The sequence below is a fragment of the Leishmania donovani genome, chromosome 28, assembly GCF_000227135.1.
Source record: "Leishmania donovani BPK282A1 complete genome, chromosome 28".
NCBI lineage: Eukaryota > Euglenozoa > Kinetoplastea > Trypanosomatida > Trypanosomatidae > Leishmania > Leishmania donovani.
In genome coordinates this window covers 1,150,342-1,168,660 of record NC_018255.1, presented here as the reverse complement: position 1 = coordinate 1,168,660, position 18,319 = coordinate 1,150,342, and the positions used below count along the sequence as shown (strand labels likewise).

Genomic DNA, 18,319 nt, shown 5'->3' with positions numbered 1-18,319 from the left:
GCAGGCCCCGTCGACCGCCTTCGGGAAGGCAGTGTGTGGGTTTGGAGCGGGCAGCGCGTGCGGCATCAGCGGCGGGTTCGGATCGGGTTCCACCACCGCGAGCTTTTGCTCTGCAGCGACGCCAGTGTTCGGTCCTACAAGCGCATTTACGAGTGCGTTTGGTGGCGCTCCGCAAGGCGGCGGCTTCTCGAGCGTGCCAAAGAGCGCCTTTTCCGGCGGAGGCAACACAAACAGTGCGTTTGGCGCGTCGTCCTTCAGTTCACTGGCTGCAAATTTCCATTGAGGCGGTCATTGGATCACTTTCTTGTTGGTTTCCGATCCCTAACAGACTTTGTGTCGGCTGTGTCGGCATTGATGAATTTGGGGAAGTAGTGTTGTGGTGCTTTGCGGCTTGTGGCTCCCCTTGAGGGTTCTGCTCCGGCCCTGGCATACTTTCAGAAGGGGCGTGAAGCTCAAGGCGGGACATGCACTCCCCTCGAGTTGGTGCTTTCTCCGACGTAGAGTTTGTGTGCGTTTGCATTTGTGCATGTGTGTGTCTTCGTGCTCGTGAGCGGTCCCGTTTCTTTCTGTTGGCTTCATTCGAGTGCCTCAGACGCTTTTTATGGGCGAGGCGCGGTATTCCAGTTGTGCGGATTGTGACGGCTGATGTGTGATGGTGCTGGCAGAAGTGTTATCGGCGATCTAGACACTACTCGGTTGTAGTTTGTGCTTCTCAGCCTGTTTGAAGGCTAAGGTGTTCCTACTCGTTGTCGCGGGAAATTCCTTTATTGTGTACAATTGAAAGAACTGCAACCATTTGCGTTTGGTATTTTTGCTCGCCAAGTCTCATCGCACGTTCTGCAATGCGGTGCCTCAGCGTTGGTACGTCGAGATCTCTTTTTTTCTTTGGAGAGGAAAAAGAAACGGCGTCCTCGTGCTCTGCAGTCTATGTGCTTGACAATCTCTATAGCTGTGTACTGTCTTTGAACTATCCTTTCCTGTATGCACTGCTCCTCGTTGATATCTGCTTGAGTTTTTTTTTGTTTCCCTCTGCCTCTCGAAGACGTTAGCGAAATCACATACACTTACATATACTTCTTTGCGTACCTCGACACGATACGGGCTTGTTACAACCCTCACCAGTAAAGCCAATGAGTAGTTCTATCGTCATTCGAGATCTGGAGACGCGTGATTTGGGAGAAGTGCTAGAGTTGCTTAGCCACCTCACGTCTGCCCCTGCGCTTTCGCAAGAAGAGCTGGAGCAGTTGCACGCTCGCCGCGTGCTTGCAGGGGTGCGCACACGCGTTGCAGTTTCTTCCACGACGCAGAAGATTCTAGGAACCGCCTCTCTCGTTGTGGAGCCAAAGTTCACGCGCGGTGGAAAGTGCGTGGGCCACGTGGAGGATGTGGTGACCCACCCTGACTGTCGCGGTCAGGGCATTGGCCGCGAGTTGCTTAGCGACCTGGTGGAGGTGGCGAGGTCGAGCTATTGCTACAAGGTGGTCCTGAATTGCACGGATGAAATGGTCGCCTATTACTCCAAAGCCGGCTTTAGAAAATGTGAGAATCAGATGCGTATGAACATTGCACCCCAATGATCGACCTCGGAGTGTACCTGAGTTAATCCACTGTGAAGGGGTAAATGCTGTGTTGATAACCTGGTGCCGCCGAGACGCGCGGATCTGCGCTGTGGATGTGTATATGTCACTGTATCCGTGTGTGTGTGTGATGCCATGGTAGCCATTGCGGTGAAGATGTTTGAAGCGCCAAGAGGTAAAATCTGCTCTCTGTTTTTCTGCGCTCCACCTTCTTGCTGCATGAGGCATCGCAAAAAGTCAAGCCAACTTCGACGCCACACACGGTATGAGGGAAGGAAAGAGTGCCAACGCTTGTGAGGCAGTTGGGTTGCTATCGCGCGCCAGTGGTCTGCGCTGTCTCACTAGTGGTGTGATCTACCAGCTCGCGAGTGCGATGTTGATGAGATGCGCATGTGCCACCTCATCTTTTCTATATTTTACGCGACCTAGTCTCCTGGGTCGTGGTGTGGCGAGTGAATGATGGAGTGTATCAAGTTGCTCCAGCGCTGCTCGGTGAGGGTGGCAACGGAGAGCACCTCAGCAATGGCCCTGTGCGTGCTCTCCTTGCGCGGATCATATCAGATGATTTCCCTAATTGCAAACCTCGCCCCCTCTGCCTTATCTGTCGGTTGAATACCATGCATGTACGGAGATATCCTTTACCACAACGGGGGGACGCCTTCAAGCATTCATATCACCGACACACATGCAATGAGAAGTGTGTATCGTGCTAGTGACGATGGAAATTGCAGCTGACTTTGCCCGCCGTGGGCTACGCTTTGTCGGCTTCCTTGGATGCGGCGCTTTCGGAGACGCGTATGTTGTTCGGGATGCAAGCGACACCTGCTTTGTTGTGAAGCGTTCAAAATCGCTGGTGAAGCAATCCGGCTTTCTTGAGGAGTATCTCGGAATGATGAATCTGTGCAGTCTCAATGTGGTAACGTCCCACGACGCATGGATCGACCACGAGAGCCGGGTCTGTATTCTCATGGACTACTGCGACGCCGGGGATCTTGGTGACTACCTGAAAAAGGGCTACCCCTTGCCGGAGGAGGAGGTGCTTAGTATTGTTGCTCAACTCCTTCTCGGGCTTGATCACATACACAAGAGAAACAGAGTGCACCGTGACATAAAACCGGAAAACATATTCCTCTCATCAACGAGGGCAGGTGGCGGTAGGTGGCCTGTGGCAAAGCTCGGCGATTTCGGTTCGGTGAAGCGCCTTTCGCGCTGTGGTGCGCGCGTCGTTTCGCGCGTCGGCACCCCGCTTTACCTGGCGCCAGAGATTATTGCGGGCTACGCCTACACATCAAAGGCGGATATTTGGAGCATGGGGCTTGTTGTCTATCGTTTGATGGTGAACAATTCGCCGTTTAGGGTCGCCAGTGTGGACACTCACACAAGGTGTGTCCTGAGGCTTTCCCCTCCTCACCCTAGCACGCTGAGTGGGTACAGCCGAGCGCTTGGGGACTGCGTGATGGCGATGCTGAGCAGAAACTGGAAGCGCCGACCTAACGCTCAAGCACTACTGCGTTGTGATTTGTTTCAACCGACGTTGCTGCGGCATCCCTGGATACCCGCGCCGCTACATGTATCTCCGTGCCTATTTGTGCAACTGCGGTCGTCACTGCTCGCGGTCTATGCAGCACCGAGTGAGCGTGCCCGAACTCTACGCACCCTCGAATTCGGCGATCAAGTATACCTTTCTTCTCCAAGGGATCACTCGCACCATGGCGTGTGGTTGGAGGTGTTGCACCCGTTTGCCGGGTTCATCCGAAATACGGTTAAGGGCGAGCCTCTTTTCGACTCGTATGCTTCGGATGAGTGCATGGCCAGCATCGGTAGCCTAACCAGGGTACTGGATCGTGCAGGGAAGCAAGTGCGCCGTGACATTTCTTGACCAGCTGTGCGGGGGTGATGAGTAGGCCAGCTCGAAGACCGCCGAGCTACTCGGTATGCCTTTGCTTTTATAGAGTGTTGCCGATCGGAGCACCCTTGGGGAAAGGCTCAAGAGTTGCACGACGAATCTGTGCAACGCAGCTTCTTGCACCGGTGGTGTTTCACTTGTTGTTTCTCTGAATGGACTGCTTTGTTTCTGCTACGCTACGCGTCTTTCCTGCCCACACTACCATACCCCACGACTATATCGCAGTAGTCGATGAGTTGGTGCTGGAAGAAGTGTAAAGAGTTCATAGAAAAAGAAACGAGCTGAAAGGCATAGAACAAGTAACACAGTTTGTACGCGTTGCCGTACTAAAGTGTGAGAGGCTGCTGCATTAAATGTCATTTCGCTGGAAGGCTATAATCAACACAGCTGAGTTCTCTTCGGATTCTTTATGCAAATGCTGTCTGCACCGTTAAGCGCCTTCCATACTTGTGGCATCAGCACACGCATGCTCACGATACATCTCACTCTTCCGACTCTCCTCTTTGTTTTCACTGTTTCGTTTGCTTCGCCTTTCCTCTGCATGTCCATGACAATGATCATCGCGAAGGCGGTGAGGAACTAGCTGTGCTCGTAGCCGACTTCCGTGCGCTTTTGTACTTGTATGTGGGCATGTATGTGTTGTACTGATCGTCGCACCACTGAGCAAGAAACAAAACCGAGAAAAAAGCGCCTAGGTGAGGGATGGGCTACGGCGTTCGCTTGTCCATTTTACCGCTTCTCGGAGGATGCCGCCGCTGGTTCTCTGGGTGCGGTACTGGCAGCATTCTCGGCACAGCCACCATGGCCGGCAGCCTGCTGAAGACCCTCCAGGAGGATCTAAGAGGCGAGACTGAGCTGCGCACGAAAGGAATAGGGGAGACACTGCAAAACTACGTGCACCGCGCAGAGCTCTCTCACATGGAGAGCCCGGAGGCGGACGAGGCGTTCTCAAAGAGCTTGGATGCCAAGGTCGACGATCTCTTTGCGCGCATTCCCCTCCCACAGGACCCCATGAAGGTAGCCCTAGCACTGACGGATGAGGAAGCGAAGGAGGAGGCCGCTGCTGAGCTCGTGAAGGAGGCGGTGCGGGAGATGTACTGGCGAAAACTGGATGCTAAACAGGCTGAAGAACTGCGCCTCAAGAGAGCACAAGAGAAGCTTCAAACGCAAGGGGCGATCCAGTACTTTGAAGAGCGGCGCGAAGAGAGACTGCGGGAGCACACGAATAGACGATTCGCCGCCCAACCGCTCGCAGTAGAGCCCCAGTCTCCGGCAGGCAAGGGGGTCACGGCGTCGCCTCTCCAGAATCCCGATTCCACGCTGTCAGCGGAGGAGTTGTGCGAAGAGCTGGCCACGCTGAAGGCGAATGTGTCTCGACTGGAGGAGCTTCTGCGCTATAAGACATAAGGTGCGTGTCTGTGCCTTCACTCCTCGACACCTCACGTGAGGGGAGCATTGACGCCGCTGAAGTTGCTAAGCTGATCAGAGCACGACAAAGAGGGAGAAACAACAAAAACGAAGATTATACGTGAGCGAGGAGGACCAGGAAAGAGAAATTCACCGGCTGAAGTGGCTGCGTGTCACGAGTCCAAACGGCGCTTTGTCGAGTGAAACAACCGCTTCCCGCCTCAGGTATCTCTCTGTGTGTGTGTTTCGGGATCCTCCGCTTCGCTGGCGCTAGTGTGCGCTGACCGCATCAATAGAGGGTGTTGCGTTACCTACCGGAGAGGATAAACTCGCCACAGGGGTTGTATGCTTTTCCCCTTTGCTGATTCTTTATCTTTACCTGCGTGTGTCTGCTTGTGGCGACAGTAACGCGTTTACTCATCCTCTCCTTCTCCCTTCTCGCAATGGTGTTTTCAAGTTCTCGGCATCCACCGCTGCTGCCCCCCTTTTTTTGGCACTTCAATTGTTTTCTCCTCTCCACACGAGTCTTCCGGGCAAGTTGGCGTCTTCGAACGCTGACTTGCTGCTCCGTTTGTAACAACACACGTACGTATGCACATCTTGAAGCCACGAATCACGCATTTGCCCCCACACTGTGACGCTCCACCTATTTTGATCGTTGTTGCTGTCGCCTTTCCGGAACAGCAGCAGCTGTAGGCCTCGCTGACCTGTATTCCTTCCCCTGCCGTTGGTGCCTTGTTTGTCTCTTATCGCCTGTTCTCGTCGAGGAGCCGCATTGTATTGTGACGCAACCAACGGAGTCATGAACCGCAGTTTTGTTAGCAGCGCTGATCTGCGTGGGCTCACTGCCGCTTTTCGTGGTAGTTTGACGTGCCAGAAGCGCTTTTGGGCGAAGCCGAAGAAGCGTCCGAAAGTGGGCCCCGGATTTCATGAGAAGGCGCAGAAGTGGCGCGATGAGTACCTCCTCGACCGCCACCGCGTTTTGGCAGACAGTCTCCGAGCGTATGTCGATTTCAGTTCCACAAAACGAGTAGAGCCGTGGGACACTCGCTTTGCTCCGTTTGATCGTGTCGAGAAAGATGGCGTGTACATCCTCACTCGCTACCTTATGGATGACAAACTACAGCTGTGTAACTACCACCATCGTCCTGTGAAGCGCATGCTGTGTAATGTGGGGCTAATGGGCCCTCAGGTAACTACGACGGCGCGGTGGAAGCCGTACCGCTTTGCGACCAATCCTGCCAACACCACGCGTGCCGAACGCACCTTCACCAAGGACAAGACAGTCTTCACAGGTTACCATCACGATTGATGGACTCTAAAGGATCAGGTTTGCCTACCACTTTCCTCTCTGCCCCCTTCCTGTCTGTGAAGGGAGGGCAAGGGCGCGCATGGTGCCATCCTCTCTCTCCTTTCTTGTGTTTACCCGCTTTTCCTTTTTGTGGATTGGATGGTAGAGGATCCGCTTCGTCTGTGTGCAGTGGCCTTGCGTTTGTGACGAGAAAGGAGGAGCGGAGAGAGAGAAAGAAAACCATCACGATACGAGGGCGAGGCAGGGAGGTGAAGTTGCGTTGTTCACTTTTTCATGAGCTCTGGGTTTTGTATTTGAAAGCAACGCGATGCTGGAAAAAAAAAACTATTGAACTGTAGGCAGGAAGGAAGCTGCTATACTCGGGCGATCGACCGGTATGACGCACTATGAACTGCTTTGGTCTCTCTTGAGGAGGTCTCCTGCCATAATGTGTGCACGCTTTAGAGACGCCGCATCGCTGTTTTTTTTTTTTTGGGGGGGGGGGCAATGCACGTGCGAAGGTCGGTCTCCGTGCTGCATTGGTGCTGGACACTTTTGTGCGACTCAGCATGTTGCGGGCGCTGACATGCGCACTCGTAAACAGCAAAAAAATGCACACTGCGCCTCCTCTTATAGACCTCATCTATGCAGCATATACGCCACTCCTCCGATGAATCCCTCGCACTTTTCGGCAAACTTCAATGCACTGCGGTACTGCTCTCGTTCTGTTCCTTGCAATCCGAAGATTCACGAGTGTGGGGGCGCGTACAAATAGTTTAGGGACGCGCTGTCACTGCCGCCGCTGCACAGACCTCCACGGGAAGAGCGCGCAGATAAGTAGGCACACACACAGTTTCACGCGATAAGGCGAACATCAACGCACCTTTCCTACCACAGCCGACTGTGTGGATGAGCCGAGGAATGAAGCGCGGCCGCATCGAGACCTCCTCGCCGGCACCCAGCAGCCGAGAGAGCTCTTCTCCCCCTCCGCTCGCAGAGGCGCTGCCGGCCACATCTAAGGTGCGAACGCCAAAAAGACAGGAAGCAAAGAAGTACCTGCCAGATACACACACATCCGAGAGCGCGGATGCTTCATCTGTTCACAGCGATGAGTCGGTTGTCATGGAGAACTCTCGAGAGCGGGAGGATGCAGTCCTCCTTGAAGGCTGCGATCTCAGTGGTGATGCGCTGAAGAGCTTCCTTCAAAAGAACTTTGTGGACTACATAGAGGATGAACTGTTTGATGTAGCTGCTTTGGAAGCAGTGGAAGACTAAGATGTACCCTTCACCTCTTGTGTTGCAACTCGTCTTTTCCGCCACCCAATCATAGTGAAGCACACGCGCTGCGCGCGTTCAGCGGCGGTGCTCAGTGGAGGAATACTGTCCGTGTACGCATTCAGCAGTGACGAAATGGACGCAGCTATGCTCTTTCGTCGTGCCGGCAGCATGCACTTCCCCTCTCCTTTTCCCTCTTCGGCGAATTCTCCGTCGTCCGCGATGACTGTCCGTGTGCTAACTACCACACCGTCTTATCTATCCCCTCCAGGTGTATTTTTTGCGTTGTTGGGTGTTACTGGAGTGGTGCGGTGAACGTGACTCATGCCGAGACGTTCGTGTCAGCAGGATGCCGGGGCAGAATTTCTGGGTAGGCAATAAGCTGAAAAATGCCAGGTGAAGCGATGGGACGGAGAGGGGAAGGTGTCCAAACTAAAGGCACAAACTCACTCAGAGGCTCTGGCTGATGTCTTTTTTCTTCTTTTCGTGTCTTTTAGATGTTGTCTTTGCCGTCCCCCCTATCGTGGGTGAATTCATTTTTGCACCACTGTGAGGGCGTGGAGGCCGTCGACGTTTGTGAGATCGAAATGAAGAAATGGATTTTCAACTGAATCGAGTCTCTATCTCCGCATCTCTCTCGACTTTCTCCCAAAGATGACCTGTCGCTCATTTGTTGGCTGGATGTGAGTGTGGGGACGTGGTCAAGAAGGCTGAAAATAGAGCCCACAGGACAATCGCTAGCGTGAGGGTGCGCTGAGCGTAGGCTGCCACTGTGCGAGGTTCCTTATGAACACGCGGATTCACCTCCCTCTCTCCCCGCACTTTGCCGCACCATCATCTCCCAGCAACCGGTGAACACTCAGGCACTGCGCAGTGCCAAGGGAAATTTGTGCTTCTTGCATGCACTCTGCCCTCACTTTCTTGTTCGCTACGCATGCTGCTTCGGTGCTGTTTTCCCGCTTCTTTCTGATCTTCTCATACGTTCTTTTCGCTCTTCTTGTCGAGTGCATCGCACAGGACTCCGCTGAGCTCAGCTGTCGTGCTTATTCCTGAGTATGTGCTGACTTGTGCAGTGGCGTTGCCTCTCTTGCTATCTCTGCGTCTCCTCCGTTGCTTGTGCGTGAGTTCTGTCTAATCACCCGTTCACAGGACGTCATTCGTTTTGTTTCCACATGATGTTTGTCTTGCAACGACTGTCTATCCATCCCTCTCCTTCTGTTCCTCTCCATACCGCCTCATCGCGCGGGCACATTGAAGTCCACACCGACACACACGCCGAGATGTTGGTAACATTAATGGAAGAGCATGGCTGAGCGGAGGCGAAAAAGACCCCGTAATGAGAATACGATGTCTCAGATGGACGTTTTCGTGGCGGTCCTGGGCGACGATGAGCGGCGGCTCATCAAAGATGTCATTAGCGAGAGCGCTGAGAGCATCCTTCTCCTCGTCTGTGTCGGAGATGGCGGCGTAAGGAAGACGTTGCGCAAAGCGATGCTCTACTTCTCTGCTCAATCCATCGACCCGAACCGAGACGTGTGCAAGGCCTTTCACAGTGTCTTTTGTGGAGGAAAAGGCTAATGACCTCATCCAGTACCGTTGCGAACATCGCAGCGGCATCAACGTTGTCGTCGAGGCTGAGAACGCCGCTCACGGCCGCTTCTCCATATGCGCAGCGAGCGTTGTACCACACAAGTCTTCTTTTGTTTGCTTTTCAGGAGCAGAGTTTTACGGTAGTGGTGTGCCGCACTGTGGAATACACGACTGAGACGTTTCTCCGTCTAACAGACGGCGCGGCTGCGGTGCTTGGCTGTCACATTCCTTCAGTGAGACTTTACATTGAGGAGACGACGTGCAACTCTATTGACCTTGGCCTCCTCGCTGCTGAGGCACGCGCATCTAAGGAGAACCTGTCGTGCTGCTGCGTGGACCATAAAGAACACGTCAGCTGCGGCGCCCGATTTCAAGATGTGCGCGCGTGGCCTTTGATGATCAGTGAAGAGAACCACTTTAGCGCTCTAGAGCAGGGACTGCACAATATGAACCTGAATCGGCAGCTGACTGAGCGAGAAGCTGGCGTACGACATCCATGGGAACTGCACTTCTATCATGGGAGAGGCAGCAAATGCGTTGCTGCTGGGCTTTCGCGTGATGCCACCGCTCGCGGACGGCGACGCGCTGTACCGTAGCGTCTACCCCTCCCCCCGCACTGTAGGGTACGCCGTGGGGGGTTAGGTGTGTAGCTGAAGCCGGAATGTGGCATGGCGTATGGGAACGGAAAGCTCATCGCTGAAGAGACGCTGCTGTAACCAAACGATCGCATGATTCTCGGTAAGGATCTCGGCCTTCGTTTTGCTGAGGGAGGCACCGAGCTTCCACGTGCAAGCGGGTCGCGCATTCTGGACTGGGATCTCTGCTACAAGGAGCTCCAGCAGGAGAATGCGCGAGCGGTGGGAAGAGGCACATTGGCGGCGCTGGAGCGCGATAACAGCGATTTGTGTCTACGCTGCGATTATCTCGAGGCGCGACTGCAGCACACGTGCGGCGACTTGTGGCTGATGCTCACGAACCCGCTGCCCCCCCCCCCCTATCGTGGCGCACTGCTGTGACCGGTCGACCTCCGCGAGCGCCACAGCCAAGCTACCATGAAACCCCCAAGGCGACGCTCGGCTGCCGTTCTTGGTCCACACGGCCAACATTAAACACGCAATGGACCGCCTGATCTTGCAGGATGGGAGTGCCGGCATCCACCTCATCAACAGGTCCTGGCTCACTGTAGGCAGCGCCACTTTCGCCATCAGCGTCAATGAGAGCGCCTCACTGGGCCAGGTGCGCAAGGATGGCAAGCACGACGCCCGTGAGTCTCCAGACGCAACACTGGAAATGCAATCAAGCTTCTTCTTGCAATGGCCAGTCGGGGAGCTATTTGACTTCGTGGTACCGGTCAAGGGCCGGAAGGCACGAGGGGAGGAGGACAAGTATTTCGCCTACCAAAATCCGCTGTACGACACCCCCGCGCTGGAGTTTGCATCGCTCCAGCCAGCCAGAATTGTGACGCTGAACGCGAAGATCACAGCGGCGATGCGGCTGATGGGCGCTGAGCTAGCAAAAGAGCTGCGCGAGCACGCCGACCTGTCAGCTTCTCTGTAGGTGGCATCGTCTCTCCGCGACGAGGTGGTCACCAGCGCAAAGGCGGCGGAATTCTTCAAGGGTGCATAGAACAGCGCCTCCCTTTCTGCGGCCGCCTTGAATAGGTTGCATGAGGACGTCGATACTGCGTTGATGGAGAACTGAAACGAACGCGCTGCGTGCCCGTCCGCAACGTGACTTTCAGTCGTAAAAGAGCGGTCAGGCGACACCGCCGGTCCGGCTTCTTGGAAGCAAAGCGCCTGCAGCTAAAAGGGAAAAGTCTTCTTGTCTCCTCGGCCATTGTGCGCCGACTGAGTACTACCGTGGATCTGCCCAACGTGAGTATCAACGCCAAAGCACTGCGGAAGCGAGATGTGCAGCACGTCAGTGCAACGGGTATGTCATTTTTCGAGAAGGGCGTGGATGCCAGCGTGCTCGGCGAACTTCTCCTGCTCATTGTGAATGCTGTGCTGTCGACGGACTACTGCATGCAGTGGCACATGCTTTCGACGACTGAAGTGGAGGGAATGCGGCAGCAGTGTGTGCAGTGACGAGAGTAGACGGACAGGTGCGTAGGTGCTTTGGCCAGCCAGATGCACTCATCTAGTAGTACGTAGAAGGGCGAGGCGGCTGTGCAGCGCAAGCGCACGCCGCAGAGTCGGCGCAGCACGGGCAAGCCTCGAAGCGACATGCGCGTGCTCAGCCCACCGGCGGCGCTGTCTGGCACTGCGTCCCGCAAGACAAGCCTCTCTCGCACCACCCCAAGTCACACGTCTTTGCCGCCGCGAAGCACTGGTGTTCTTGGCGGAAGCCGCTCGCGTCTCTCTCGAGCGCAGATGCTATTAAGACGCCGCACAGCCTGAGCTCCTTTGCGACTTTTCGAAAATCGAGCGTGCCCTCTGCTACCTGCTCCGTAGCGGGGGCTCGCCTATTGTGCTGGAATTGTGCCTCTTTTCCAATAGATGCTGACAGGATGAAGAAGATCGCCTCAGGCGGTACACGCCCCCTCCCCCTCCCCCAGTGGCGACCGCCGTTTCAGGACGTCGGAAATTCTACAGCAGAGCGCGCTGCCGCAAGAAGCAGTGCGCCTCAGCTGCTGCTACTGTGCGGTTGCTTTCTGTTCGCTCTCTTCGCGGTTTTTCATACGAGTATCGTCTCTTCTCGCTGCTCCGCTTTCTTTCCTTTTTATTCTCTGTCGTTCTCTTATCGCGTTGATCCGCCTAGGGCGTCCGACATCCCCGTATCCATCCTCCGTTCCTCGCCACCCACGCCATCAACCCCAGCCGCACGTCTGTGCGGCGTTCTCCTCCTATCTCTCTGTTCTCGTGATTTCTCTCACCCTTCTGCACCCCGCTTTTCCCGACACTTTTTGCTTTTCTCTTCTCTATTGCCATGTGTGCGTCTTACACGGGTAGGCGTATGGGTATGCGTCTGTGTGAAGGAGGGGGGTGTCTCGCGCCTTCGTTTCTTAGCGTGTTTTGCTTTGCATTTTGACCTTGTTAAGAGCGGTTCATTGATTGCGGCATGCTTGCTTGTCAGCGTGCCTTCCCTTTTGTTATATGGGAGTGTCTGCTTTGGCGTCCGCGTGCCGGGATAGACTCTGCTTACTCCACTCTGAGCTTTTCTAGCGGTTTTGAAGTGGAGGGCACGGGCTCGCAGTACTGGGGAATAGCGAGAGAAGGGAGGGCCAGGCTGGTGAGGTGGTGGAGCGTTTGGACGAGCACGATAAGAACGAAGTTATTCCTAGGCGCTTCTTGTTCTTGTTTCTTCTGTGCGGTACAACATGTACGTCTTAGTGTGTGCTATGGACTGTATCGGTGTAGTGTGAGTACCCTAGCGTATAGTAGAGTTGCGAGGCTGTTGGTGGCGGGAGTTAGGGTGGGGTAGGGACTGAGGTTAGGGAGGAAAAGGACTCGAATGTTGGGTGCGCGCCATCTCAGATGACACAAATAACTTCGAGTTCAGGTCTTCGAAAGAAGAAGGTGTGTTGCTAAGCGACAGCAGTACGACGAGGCGTATCATCATCAACTTACCTCCACCCTCCCTCGACCTCCTCCTCGACCGCCTTCTCTGTCTACCGTGGTCGTGCTTTGGCTCTCCCTAAAGAAGTTCCGCTTTTGCCAATGTGCTTCTTTCGTTGGTGTATCGATGTCACCGTTTCTACTGTTATTCTCCTCACCGCATCCTTCCCCTCGTAGCCCCCTCTTCTTCCTTCATGTAGCAACGTTCTTTAGCTCAGCTGCCGTATCGATTCTATTCCCTTCGCCATCTTTTGTGTGTGTGTGTGTGTCTGTGCGCTTTCCGGCGCAAAGTTATGTGGATATCGGTGCCGCTCGGTGAATGTGTTCTTGCTCCCTTTCATTCAGTGGTGATAGCGAATGTTTTAGCTTACTATGAGTGGAGGAGAGAGTGTGCTTTCGTGCTCCACCAGCAAGGCGGCCACATCCATGTGCTGCCTTTACCCTCCTTTCCGCCCTTTCCCCCCGCGCGTTGTCTTTCGATGCCGTTGCTCCCTTCTGATTCTCTCATACAGTTTTCTCTTGTCGCCCCTTCTCTTTACGATCTGTCGTGGCAATCCTCGTCGAGTGCGCCTCACTGTGGGCACCTCACTCGCCGCTCGCACAAGACACGTGCACTTCATTAGCAGCATACCCGACGCTGAAGGTGCACGACTCACTTACCTCGGGAGGACTGAGCGGCGAAGGAAAAGAGAAGCCAATGGAAGAGTTGGGTACTGCTGCTCTCCGTTTTCTCGCTGTGTCTCTCTCGCTCGGCCTTTCTTGTTTTCTCTAAGCTCTCCATCGATCGTGCTCTTCTCACAAATGGCGCTCACTGTGACTTCGTCATCTGCTCCGTCAGGCGGGGCGGAGGCTGTTTACTGGAATCTGCTCGGCCACTCCGAGGACGTCTTGTGTGCCGCCGCGCATGGCCGCGTGTGCGCCACCGGCGACGTTGAAGGGGCAGTGCTGCTGTGGCGCTTTGCTGGGGCAGTGCCAGAGCACGTCTGCTGCATGAACACGGGAGGACCTGCAGTAGTAGACGTGGCGTGGAGTGGCGCCACAGCGCTGCTGGCTGCTCAAGGGGACGGGTGCGCCACCGTCTGGGATGTCGAGAAGGGTGCACGGCTTCGCACCATCTCTAGGTTCGCCGTCAAGGGCCGATGTGCGTGGCCGGTGGTAAACTGCGTGGCGGCGACGGCACGCGGCTCGTTTGTGTTTGGCGGCGATGACGGCTACCTTGTCACAGCGGACAAGCGAAGCGACAAGGTCGTGGTGGGTGCACACATCGCCGTTCCCCTCACAAGCGCCGCGACTACCGGCTTCTCTCTGTTTGTCGGAGACGTGTGCGGGACGCTTCACTGGTTCGACATCCGGGCGGGGTCAAGGGAGATGGAGCGCATTGTCTGTGGCTCTGCCGGGATCACCAGTATCATAACAGACCCTCTGCAAGATCGGGTGATAACGTACTCGATGAGTGGGACGGTACAGGTAATTGATACGCAGCCCTTTGCGTTGTCATCGTCGGATCGCCTGTTGGGTGCGACAGAGCTGGGCGTGAATGAGCGCCAGGCCCTGTTGCGTGGGGCATGGGTGCCGCATTCCGACGCTGTAGTAATGCCAAACGGCAAGGGCAATGTCGTATCCGTCTCCGCGAAGGACGTTGTGGGAGGGGCTACGCGCACAGTGCACGCAGGCAGCACTGGGTCGGCGATGAACGTAAGTGTCTGCGTTGACGATGAGTACATAGTCTGCAGCGGCGATGGTGGCGAGGTGGCGGCGTACAAGTGGTAGAAACTGCGCTTTGCGCTGGCGTAATATGGTGAGATTGCACGCGACGCAGTAAACGCACCGACGAGTGCCTCCCACGTTGTGGGAGGCTCCGAAACGCGAGGCAACCTCACGAGAAGACGGGAAAAGGACACACAGAGAAGATAAAAACGTTGGAGAAGTGCTTGCAGTGAGGCGGCGTACTACTGTGCCTCATCACGTTTTTTGCGAACCGCTGATGAAACTACTCCCGCTATTCTCGTTTATCACGGTGCACTTCTTCGACGCCCTCCGCGGTTGTCATTGGCGTGAGTCTCGTGGTGGTGTGTGTCTCTGCGGGAACTTCTTGAAGCGCACGCTTGCCGCATGCAGCCCGAGGAGTGGCGCTATCGAGTGCAAACCCACTCCGCATGAACTAGCCCCCTTCCTTTCTCAGTTGATGTTCGATGGATTTGTCCCCCGCTCTCCTCCGCCCTGCCAAGTACACGCTCTTTCTGTTCTCTCCCCTGGTGTTCCTGCACCGCACCCTCCTCTTCTCTCCACATTTTTGTTTGCTCGACGACTCTTGTTTCACCTGTCTTCTTGACTTGCGCGCGCCACTCCACGTCCCCACACACACACACACACACACATACAAGCATATGCACGTAGTCGGATAAAGCTCTCTATCCCTGCCTTTCTCAGTTTGCGTTGTTTTGACTCTTGGGCCACTCTCATGGCCTCCTAACTCATCTCACCGTCCATCCCTGCTCTACTCTCTCAGTTTCTTATTTCCCTTCCCCGACACCGACAGGCACTGAAACTAACGCACTTGCGAGCGACTTCGTGTGACGCGCGATAGGAGAGTGAAGCATCGCTATTTAGCACGGCGTTTGCTGTTACTGTTGCTGTTGCTGTTACTGCTGCTAACAACTAGAGTCTCTCCATCTTCTCTGGTGTCGGTACTATCGCCCTCCTATCTCTCATTCTTTTCCCTGCCGACCCGCTCGTCTTCCTTCGTTCGCGCCTCCCAGAGAAGAGTCTCGCTTCCCTTTTGTTATTTTTTGGCAAGACAGAAAAGGAGCGAGAAGTGCGAGAAGGGTGCCATCGCCTTCTTGCCCGCTCCTGCCAGCGTATCCACGGGCTCATACAGCTCACTATTTGTTTTGTGTGTGTGTGTGCGCCAGTGACTGATCGTTATTGATGGGTGTGCGAAGAGAGGGGGAAACAAACGTCGACTGTGTTTGCATCTCTGCGTGTGTGCTTCTTCTCACTTTCCACGCTACCTCGAATGAGTTACCTTCTGCTGCTGCCTCTTCACGTTTCTCTCCTTGGTTAGCGTGTCTGTATTTGTCTTAGTCGATCTGTTTTTCTCGTTTCCTCTCGATTCTTACCTCACCACTCAATTCGAAGCTACTTTTGTCTCGCGCTTCTGCCCCTTACCGCATTCGGTACATCTTCCCGTGCTTCATCTCCTGAGCAGCGCACTGGCCTGCCCACCTTTGCTACCTCGCCCCTGCCCCCCCCCCCACACACACACCTTGGCTGGCTTTCTCACTTTGACCCGTCAACCGAAAAACAACAATAAAAAAACTCTCGAAGTGAAGGGCGCGAAGCACTTCCAGCCCCCCCCCCCCACGAACCCACACACTTAAACGCCGTCACTCACACGCGCGCTGCTGTTGTTGCACTGGTGCGCCTGTCCGTGTGCCTGTGCGGCTTTTGTGTGTGTGTGTGTTCGACTCTCTTGTTCTCTTGCGGTGCCACTGGAATGAAAGAAGTGATGCACCGCAACCGCAACCGACGCAGGGGACCGCCGGAGGGTCGCTCAGTGCAGAACGTGCTGAGCACCGATGGCATCCCACCCGGCATGTTTGCCGTGATCGACCCCCTCAGCAAGCGCCTGTTTATCCCTTTAGAGTCTATGCTGGACACTCGCGCGATGCACCGCAAGGGCGTGCCTTCGCTCTGCCGGGTATTTCTGGAGGGGCGCTGTCGGCAGGGCACGAACTGCTTCCAAGCGCACGCCAATATCGATCTGGTGCTCGAGTTACGGGCTAAGGCTCTCGCGGAGCCGACATGCTGCGCCCTCCACGGCGCGCCGAGCGATACCTCAGGCATCGACCCTGCCCTGCGGCTGATCATGCGGAACGACGACGGTGAGACGGTAGGGTGTGCGCAGCTGCCACAGACGCTGGTAACCAACGGACTGCGCACTCTCATTGCCGCTCAGACGAGCGCCGCTGGCATGCAGGCACCAGTAGATGTAGTCGTGCCAACCTCGGCGCTCTGCCGGTTGCACAGCGGCGCCGATGGATCGCCCTGCTGCCGCTTCGAGGGAGAATGCAATTTTGTGCACCTGTGCCGCCAACTGATGGCTCACATTGATCAGCAGAGGGCGACGGTCAAGGTGGAGAAGCACCTCACTGCACCAGTGATGGCCATAGGAAGGCCCCCTGAAGCCAATTATGAAGAATTCATGACTGTCCTGGACAAGGGATTTCACGGTTCTGCCTCCTCTCCCCTGCAGATGCGCTCGCAGCCGGCGTCATCGGTGACGGTGCCGATGAGCGTGAGCGCCAACCTCGGTGTCACCCCTCCAATCCGCTTCGACCCCCTTGCGCTCGCGGCGACAGCTCCAAGCCCGACGCCGGACAACGGTGTGCTCTTGTTGGGGCGATCCCCTTTGATGTCAAGGTCCTTCAGCTCCACTGCCTCTGGGTTGGTTTGGCGCCACAACCCATACAACTCCTCTCACGCCTCCTCTGTAATAGAAACCTGATAAAGTGTGTCCGCATGTGTGCGTGTATTAATAGATGTGCCCCCACGAGTGAGTGCATCGGTACGTGTGTGTAAGAACGGCTTGCGCTCTTTTTCCTTTGAGCATACTATCACCTTTGTGCCCAACACAGAGATGTCGCCCATCTACGCGCTCGCAGAAATGTAGAAGACATCAAAGGCAGCGCTGACGGAATACCAGGCCCCTCCATCCACATACATAGACATGTACACACTGTCACATACCTACAATCGCCCCGGGTGTCACAGCACTTTCCAGCTCCTCACTTTCTTCCTGCCCCCTCCCCCCTCTGTGCTCCCCCCTCCCCCACCTGCTCTGCTCTTCAGCTCTCTCCTTCTCGTGCTTTTTCTTTTGTTTTGTGCACCTCACATTTGATCTCAATGTGCGCTTCCTTGTCGCGTTGTGCGTGAGGCCTCTCTCTGACCCTTATTCGTTCGGCTGCCGCCTTCTTTGTTTTACCCTCCTCTCTTACTCTCCCGCGTTGTATCCGGGTGTGCATACACGTGTGCGTGTGTGTGTGTATTTGCGCCGAACGGCAGGCACGCGGTGCGTTGGTGCGGGTGATGGGTTAAGCAGCGCGGTGGATAGAAGTCAGGGAAAGGGGTATTACTGCAGCAGTAACGCAAGCTACTTCTGTTCTTTTCATTTAATGCTTTGATTGCTTCCAGCTCTCGGTATAAGTTGATTAGTTTGTCCTGCGTTCTTATTTCTCTCAAAGGTACTGCGTGATGAACGGGCGCGAGTCTTTGGGTAGGTTGAAGCTGCACATCACCTCTCTTTTTCTCTACAACCACCAGTTGGTGCAACATTCCCTTGCTTGTGAACGGAGAAAGGAATTAAGTGCGGACTGGGATGTGCAGTCACACCAAAGCACATGAGAACAAGCGAGTATGTGAAACACCCACAACACGCAGATGCACCTCGAGTACTCCTTCAACATTGACAGTCCTGAGCCGCTGCTGCAACTCTCGACTTCCACCCCTACTTTTTCTCTCCTTCCTTTGGCTGGAGCGTTTTGAGCGCGTGCGTATGTACGCATGTTGGTATGCATCTATATGTGCGTATGACTAATAATAATTCGGCGCGGTTCTTCGTGGTGCAGTTTGCTTTCTTGGCGTGAGCTTCGCTTTTACTTCTTGGTCGACTATCACCGACCCGTTTGCCGCCTCAGCCCTGCTCCCTCATTCCTCT

General features: G+C 55.1%; 7 protein-coding genes and 1 pseudogene across 7 annotated transcripts, besides 1 other annotated feature; all 8 read left to right on the top strand.

Annotated features, from left to right (window-relative positions):
- Positions 1-1,130: 1,130 nt before the first annotated feature.
- On the top strand, positions 1,131-1,577 carry LDBPK_283250 (glucose 6-phosphate N-acetyltransferase, putative; the record flags this gene model as incomplete). The annotated part of the gene is made up of 1 exon (XM_003862370.1): positions 1,131-1,577. The coding sequence occupies one exon, from the start codon at positions 1,131-1,133 to the stop codon at positions 1,575-1,577; it is 447 nt and encodes a 148-aa protein (XP_003862418.1).
- A 718-nt stretch (positions 1,578-2,295) lies between these two features.
- On the top strand, positions 2,296-3,456 carry LDBPK_283240 (protein kinase, putative; the record flags this gene model as incomplete). Its single annotated transcript, XM_003862369.1, has 1 exon — positions 2,296-3,456. One exon carries the CDS (start codon positions 2,296-2,298, stop codon positions 3,454-3,456), a length of 1,161 nt encoding a protein of 386 aa, XP_003862417.1.
- Positions 3,457-4,185: 729 nt separating this feature from the next.
- LDBPK_283230 (hypothetical protein, conserved) lies at positions 4,186-4,890 on the top strand (the record flags this gene model as incomplete). Its single annotated transcript, XM_003862368.1, has 1 exon — positions 4,186-4,890. One exon carries the CDS (start codon positions 4,186-4,188, stop codon positions 4,888-4,890), a length of 705 nt encoding a protein of 234 aa, XP_003862416.1.
- Positions 4,891-5,692: 802 nt separating this feature from the next.
- On the top strand, positions 5,693-6,202 carry LDBPK_283220 (hypothetical protein, conserved; the record flags this gene model as incomplete). Its single annotated transcript, XM_003862367.1, has 1 exon — positions 5,693-6,202. One exon carries the CDS (start codon positions 5,693-5,695, stop codon positions 6,200-6,202), a length of 510 nt encoding a protein of 169 aa, XP_003862415.1.
- Positions 6,203-7,090: 888 nt separating this feature from the next.
- LDBPK_283210 (hypothetical protein, conserved) lies at positions 7,091-7,456 on the top strand (the record flags this gene model as incomplete). Its single annotated transcript, XM_003862366.1, has 1 exon — positions 7,091-7,456. One exon carries the CDS (start codon positions 7,091-7,093, stop codon positions 7,454-7,456), a length of 366 nt encoding a protein of 121 aa, XP_003862414.1.
- A 1,305-nt stretch (positions 7,457-8,761) lies between these two features.
- LDBPK_283200 lies at positions 8,762-11,433 on the top strand (annotated as a pseudogene).
- Positions 8,762-11,433: a sequence feature.
- A 1,971-nt stretch (positions 11,434-13,404) lies between these two features.
- Positions 13,405-14,373, top strand: LDBPK_283190 (hypothetical protein, conserved; the record flags this gene model as incomplete). The annotated part of the gene is made up of 1 exon (XM_003862365.1): positions 13,405-14,373. One exon carries the CDS (start codon positions 13,405-13,407, stop codon positions 14,371-14,373), a length of 969 nt encoding a protein of 322 aa, XP_003862413.1.
- Positions 14,374-16,099: 1,726 nt separating this feature from the next.
- On the top strand, positions 16,100-17,110 carry LDBPK_283180 (hypothetical protein, conserved; the record flags this gene model as incomplete). Its single annotated transcript, XM_003862364.1, has 1 exon — positions 16,100-17,110. One exon carries the CDS (start codon positions 16,100-16,102, stop codon positions 17,108-17,110), a length of 1,011 nt encoding a protein of 336 aa, XP_003862412.1.
- Between the last annotated feature and the right edge of the window lie 1,209 nt (positions 17,111-18,319).